Below are 7,448 nucleotides of genomic sequence, written 5' to 3' on the forward strand. Positions count from 1 at the left end.
AAAAACAAAAACCAATTTCTAGGGATGAGATTTAAGGGTCCAGGGCAAGTGATATCAATGTTGTGTAACTATGTTGTAGCTAATGGATATTAATTGGGTTTTCAAAAAAAATGATAGGACAAGAATTTTGGTGAAGTGTAGCAAGGGTGCTTGCACATTTAGATTATGGGCTTCTTTGATGGGTGATGAAGAGAGTTTCCAAATCAAGCCACTAAAAGTTGATCATAACTGTGCTAGGAACTTCAAATTTGGATCATTGCTGACATATGCATGGATTGGAAGTCACTATACCAAAGAGATTATACAAAGTTAGAAAATAAGTGTAAGGAAGCTTAGGTTGAAGGTAATGGCGAAGTTTGGTATCCAAGTTAGTATGGGGCAATGTAGAAGAGAAAATAAGTATGCACTGAAACTTGTTGAAGGTAGCCCTGTTGAACATTATGGTAAGCTATGGTCATATGGTCATGAGATTTTAAGGATAAATTCTGGGTCAACTGTAAAACTAGATATGGAGGATGGTCCAGATGGAAAGAAATATTTTAGCAAGTTCTATTGTTGTTTTCAAGGAGTTAAACAAGGTTGGATTGAAGGGTGTAGAAGGATAATTAGTCTTGATGGATGTTTTCTTAAGGGTGTTTGTAAGGGGGAATTGGTTTGTGCTAGTGGGAGGGATGCAAATGACAAGATATATCCTATTGCTTGGGCATTGGTTAATGTGGAGAACAAGCAGAATTGGAAGTGTTTTTTAGAGCTTCTCATTGATGATCTAAACTTGAATTTAGGCAATGGTTTCAGTTCAATGTCAGGCCAACATAAGGTTAGTATTTTACATAGTAATGCATTTATATTTATTTTATAATATATGAATTAAACCTTTGTACTACTACAGGGTTTGATAGAGGCTGTTAAAGAGTTGCTACCGTATGTAGAGCACAGACGGTGTGCTAGACATATTTGCCAGAATTTGCAGAAGAGATTCACTGGTGTCATATATCATACCTTGTTTTGGAGAGCATCTAAAGCCACAACTGAGCATGATTTTAAAGTTGTGATGAAAGAAATTGAGACATTGAACCCAGATGCCCATCAATATCTAATGGAGAAAGATCCTAAAACATGGTCAAGAGCTTTCTTTCAAACTGGAAGGTGTTGTGATGTAGTTGAAAATAGGTTCTCAGAAAGTTTTAATGCTCTAATAGTAGATGCTAGGAAGAAGCCCATAATAACCATGCTAGGGGACTTAAGATTATACATGATGGACATAATCTACAACATGAAATTAAATGGACAACAATGGGGAAATCATATTTGTCCAGATATAAGGGATAAGGTGAATTTGCTTAAAAAAGCTCAAAGGTATTATCAGGTACTACCAAGTGGATTAAACCAGTTTGAGGTAAGGGGAGCAATAGATGCATATGAGGTGGACTTAGAAAGGAAAACATGTTCATGTAGGTTGTGGCAATTGAATGGATATGGATGTGCTCATTTTGTAGCTAGCATATCCTTTCTTAATAGGGATGTAGAAGCCTATGTAGACAACATGTTTAGCACAACCACATTTAGGAAGGCATACAATTACAGAATTGCTCCCATGAATAGTAGTGACATGTGGCCAGAGACAAACTATACTCCACCATTGCCTCCTATGAGTAGAAGGATGCCTGGTAGGCCAGCTACTAAGAGGAAGAAATCCACTACAGAGAATACAGGAACACACAGGGTTTCTAATGCTGGAAAGAAAACCAGATGTAGTATTTGCAAGGAGATAGGTCATAACAAGGCCACTTGTCCACAAAGAAGGTCCTAAAAGTTAAATGTGAAGAAACAGAAGAAACAAAAAGTTTGTGTGAAGCAAAATGTAGGACAGGTAAAACCATTTAAAATTTAAATTTATTTACATATGATTTGTTACTAACATAATTATATCATGTCATATAGGGTAGTACAAGTGAATGACAACAACATGAAGAGGTTGAAATGACTCCAATTGAGATGGATACTACTCAAAATGATATGCAAGTTACTCTTACTGATGTTTAATCCAGTAGTGTAGGGCGTTTTAGTCATTCTATGCAATTTACTACACCTAGAAGTTATGAAGGTGATGAGGGTGTTGTGGGTGAGGAAGCTGATGTGGTTGAGGGAGCTGTTCAAGATGAGGAGGCTAAGGAGTTTGATCTTGTTATCCAAGTTGATAATGTTAATGTTCAAGAGGTTGATAAGGTTAATCCTAATGCCTAATTTGATAATGTTAATGTTCAGGAGGTTGCTCCTATTATCCAGGTTCAGCAGGTAAGGGTTAGGCCAATTTTAGAGATTTTGAAGAGGATAAGGAGAAGAAAGCCAGAGAGAATATTGAAGCTGAAATTAGGCAAAACAATTGGTGGTGTTGATGATCCAGGAAATTCGAAGGGAAAAGCTCTTGTAATTGATTAGTGTTTATTGTAATTCGGATTTAAAGTTTATGTAATAGGATGATGGTAATTTGGATTTAAAGTTTATGTAATAGGATGATGGTAATTTATATTTAAAGTTTATGTAATAGGATGAAGGTAATTTGAATTATGGTCAGTAATGGATATTTTGGTCATTTAAGTATGTATGAAAGAAAAGGGTATTTTGGTCATTTAAATATGTATGACAGAAAAGGGTATTTTGGTCATTTATTTATGTATGATAGAAAAGGGTATGTTGGTCAGTTATTTATGTATGACAAAAAAGGGTATGTTGGTTATTTAAGTATGTATCAGATAAAAGGGTAATTTGGTCATTTATTTATGTATGACAGAAAAGGGTATTTGGTCATTTATTTATGTATGACAGAAAAGGGTATGTTGGTCATTTATTTATATATGACAGAAAAGGGTACGTTGGTCATTTATTTATGTATGAAATGAAGTATGAAAGTATGTTGCCTTTTAAGTAAAATCATGACATTTAGCTTTGAATATTTATGCATGGAAAAAATTGGAATAATGTGCATGCATGAGAATGTTTTATATGGTCCCAGATATGGTTTTATAATGGCTTCACAGGTCCCATTTTTTCATTATTAAAACACCCACTGACTACTAAATACAAATGGTCCCTATACACATAGTGTACTTTCACATGGACCACTTCCTCATTTGTTCCCAAATTTAAAACATGCACAACAACTAATCTAATTAAATATATTTGTTGGGAATACAGACCATGCATATGTTTGATTAACATCAACATCTGATTATACAAAATGTCATACAATTGGGACTTTGAATATTTTCTTTACATTACTTATCATATGCCCTTTCATTAGGGACTTACCACCTTACAACATCAACACATCAAGGTTGATAACCCCAACTTATAACTTAAAGCAGCTTCAATACATATAAAATGCCCATCATTACTGACTTTCTAGTCTGCCTTTACAAAAAGTTCAAGGGATCCCAAAAAACAAAAGCTTACACTAACCAACCTAACTAACTACAATCATCCCTTAACTTCAAAACACATATGGCCAAGCAAGCAAACAACAGGGCAACTATCATCCTGTACCTGCCTATTGCGTTCCTTGCATCATGAACTTCTTTCTCACTCTTTACCACCTTATACTGCTCCTTTGACAGCAGAAACTCCACTTCAACAATCCTTCTCCTCAAATTGTTCATCTCAGACAGTTCCTCTTTGGCATCCAGTTTCTGCTTCAGAGAATATAGCAAGTTTTTGTAGTACCCGTCTGCATGTTCTTCATCTTTCCATTCAAAGAAGCTACATTTCCTCAACCTAGTCTATAAAAAGCCAATAAATTAGGGTTTGATTCACAATCACAAACCAACTACCTTTAATGTACCAACGAAATGGGTTTTATTCACAGTGATCGTCAAGAAGCAAATACAATTAGGGTTTTTAACATATGAAACAAAATACAAATACACTATTATCGTCTTTACAGAAAGAAACAACACATAAAACCATAAAATACTAACTTATCAAAATCAGGAGAATCGGGACCTACCATACTGTTTTGACAATTCCAGAATCGCCTCCCAAGGTTTGTTATCTTCCAACACGTTCGTTCGTTGGCTGGAACGACATAATCACAAAGCTTTACCCCTACTTGCAACTGAACATGAGTGACTTGTAGCTGATTCCTTGACGTCGATGATCTCGAAGACATTCTTCTTCACGACGGAAATAGTCGGGGAGGGGGAAGTCTTTGAATTTTCAGAGAAGGGTAAGTAAATATTTAAAGGAGGTCCAAATTAGGGTTTAAATTAATAAGCATATATCGACAACTGGACTTCTTCGACACATTGTAACATCCCAAAATTCAAGCCCGAAAATTTCATTTTTCAAAAATTAATTTTTAAAACATTTTACCATAACATTGTCAATAAATCAACACATTACAAAATCATAATATTGTGTTCCAAACCACGACATCAAAATAATGAAAATCAAAGTGCAATCCCAGAAAATCCGATACGGAATCATGTGTGTGTGTGTGATGCGATGCTACGCCGTCGGCTCCTTCCCCTTAGACGAAGAGGTACCTGAAACCAAAACAGAAACCGTAAGCACAAAGCTTAGTGAGTTCCCCCATCATACCACATACCATACAATATCATCGGTATCTTTCAATCGGTAACTTCCATCGGTATCTGTCAACCGATAATCGTCATCGGTATCTTTCAACCGGTAATCATCATCGGTATATTTCAACCTGTAATCATCATTGGTATCTTCCAACCAATAACTGTCATCGGTATCTTTCAACCGGTATCTGGGGACTATTCCACCCCTTACCACTATCATGCAACATTAAGATATAAACATACAGTCAGGCATATCCGGGTACTGACCTACCCTTCAGTCCTAAGGACCATTGTCAGGGAGACTAATCCCTACTATACACATAACATATCATACAGATAAATATCATAGCCAAGGCACATAACCAGACCAAGATAATTATCACAAATACAATCATCTCCTAATTATTCCTCTTTGGTGGGCCGACATTGTGGCCTTAGACCCACCCCTACTGGAAGGTAACTCACCTCGTACGAGTAGCTACTAATAATCTGCGTGGGAAACCTCTGTTTGATGCTACTCCGGAAATCCTCCGGCTATAATCCCCACAAAACACTCAGTCAGAAACTGATATCTACTCTTAGGGTAAAATACCTATTTTACCCCCAACCAAGTCCAAGTCAAAGTCAACTTCTAGTTGACCCGACTCACTGAGTTGGGTCGTCAACTCGTCGAGTCCCTACCCTTTACTCGTTCTTATCCATGACTCGACTCGTCGAGTTTGGCAACTAATCGATGAGTTCCCCTTCTTTACGAACATCAATGAACCTTCATCCGACTCGCCGAATTGTATGAACAACTCGTCGAGTTCATCTTCATATGATAAACAAGTCCTGACCTTGACTCGCTGAGTTGTATGAACAACTCGTCGAGTTTATCTTCATATATAAGAAGATTTCCTTGGACTTGCCGAGTTTGTTCTAGCACTCGTCGAGTCCCATGAACTCCAGGTCCAAAACTAAGTCTAATGCGTTGGGTCACTCCTTCTGTCCTGCTACAACCCTTCTAACACCCAACTGAGTTCTTTTGACCATCAACAGATATGGGACTCAAAGCCTTGGACTCGTCGAGTCCCAAGAACGGAATCTCCGAGTCGATAACGTCCACACTCTAAATCCTCGATTTCTGATGTACAAAACGTGTCAAAATGATAAATCCAAGCCCCTAAGCTCGATCTAGCATGTAAAGTTACGAACTTTACGTGCATGCATGGGACTTTTGAGCTAAAAAGGCTCTAAAATGGCACTTTTGTTGCATGGGGCCTTTCTTGGGTGCAAAAGCAACCCAAATCTATCTTGTGACTCTTCCCAAGTGCTAGATCCGAAGTATTGACCCCCAACCATGTTTGCAAATCATGGTTGGTCACCTCATATGGATTAAAAGCCCTAAATCTTCCCCAAAAAGGGATCTAACAAATAAACAAGCAAGGTATAGACTTTATACCTTTCAAAGACTGCAAATGATGAACCAAACTCGAATCCTTCAGCCTCTTCTTGATCCTTCTATGCACTTCCTTCTTCCTTGAGGTCAAAACCCACAAAAATCACTCAAAAGCTTTAGATCTTGCACCAAAACACTTAGGGCTTGCTATGGAGTGTCTTTGGGAGCATTAGGGATGAGTGGTGGCTGAAAGAGATGATTAAATAGGGTGTAAACCCTCAAATAAGGGTTTTGTACAGTCAGAGCCTACTCGTCGAGTCTGGCCGCGGACTCGACGAGTCCATCACTTAAGTCCCATGTCCAAACCCACTCCTACTCGACGAGTTGGGCCTTCAACTCGCCGAGTCCCAGGCCAAAAATGAAAATACAACAAAATAAATTACATACCAGGAACCGAGTGCTACCCACGTAAGCTTATTGGATACATCATTGTGCCACATAAGCATTGTAACCGGGAAACCTTCTAAAACTTAATAAAATGGTTTAATTAATAGGTCACTTACGAGTTTACTGGCCTAATGTACCAAAAAAAACTTTAAGTACCAAATTATCCAATTGAAGAAACTTCCGTGTGCTACAGTGACATTATCCCAAAGATTAATTAAAACGATACAATACAATTATTGACACAACACAAAATAACCCAACAATCTACCCCTTTGTGTCAATAAGGAAGGCATATTCTTCATTGTTGTTGTCGCTTTTGAACTTTAAACAGCTTCGGCATAATCCCTAGCAAAGTCTTGCGAACCAGGACATACCAATTGATCATTTCAGAAAAACACTTCTTATCCACAACATTGTTCGCTTTATTCTGACACACAAAATCCACAATATATTATAGACAGGAGGAGTATAGATGTTTTTCTGGTAAATAGAAGCAGACTCTGTGAAAGTTCGCATCTAGTTTTTCTCTTATCTGAAAAGCGACACTCCTATCCTTCTTTCGTATCCTCCCCAACTTCATCGTATCAAGATCCTTCTGAGGCTCCATGGGGAGAACTGTATGTTTCTTATTCGGAATAGAGGCAATCTCTACGTCCATCTTTCCAACCTCTTGGATGTAACATACCAACATTTGTTTCAGATTTACAATAATAGGCTCGAACTTATGTTGATCCTTCAATAGTAGAAGTAACAAAGAAATCCAACTGAATGGGTTGAGGTAGGGCAGATCTGTGAGAGTAAATTTGTGTGTTGAACTCACAGCCCCACGAGCAACCTTGAAACGAGCATTAATTAAGCTCTCAGATTCAATTGGTCCGAACACCTTAACAACTGTGATCTTCTTTGAGCTCTACGTTTCATATTGTGGCTTCATGTGCTTTAGATAAAATGAAAAGAGCAATTGATCAGCACCTTTGTCAGTAGGAGAAACGTTCGGAATCTTGTTAAAACTGCGAAGCAGAAAAGCCTTCAATGTAATA

General features: G+C 37.7%; 1 protein-coding gene across 1 annotated transcript; it reads left to right on the forward strand.

Annotated features, from left to right (window-relative positions):
- The first annotated feature begins 346 nt into the window (after window positions 1–346).
- On the forward strand, window positions 347–2,439 carry LOC145014403 (uncharacterized). The gene is made up of 5 exons (XM_078972772.1): window positions 347–817; window positions 890–1,803; window positions 1,942–1,974; window positions 2,049–2,217; window positions 2,266–2,439. Exons 1-5 carry the CDS (start codon window positions 347–349, stop codon window positions 2,437–2,439), a joined length of 1,761 nt encoding a protein of 586 aa, XP_078828898.1.
- The last annotated feature ends 5,009 nt before the right edge of the window (window positions 2,440–7,448 follow it).

This window comes from Lactuca saligna, chromosome 1, assembly GCF_052625555.1.
Source record: "Lactuca saligna cultivar CGN05327 chromosome 1, ASM5262555v1, whole genome shotgun sequence".
In the NCBI taxonomy this organism is placed as follows: Eukaryota; Viridiplantae; Streptophyta; class Magnoliopsida; order Asterales; family Asteraceae; genus Lactuca; species Lactuca saligna.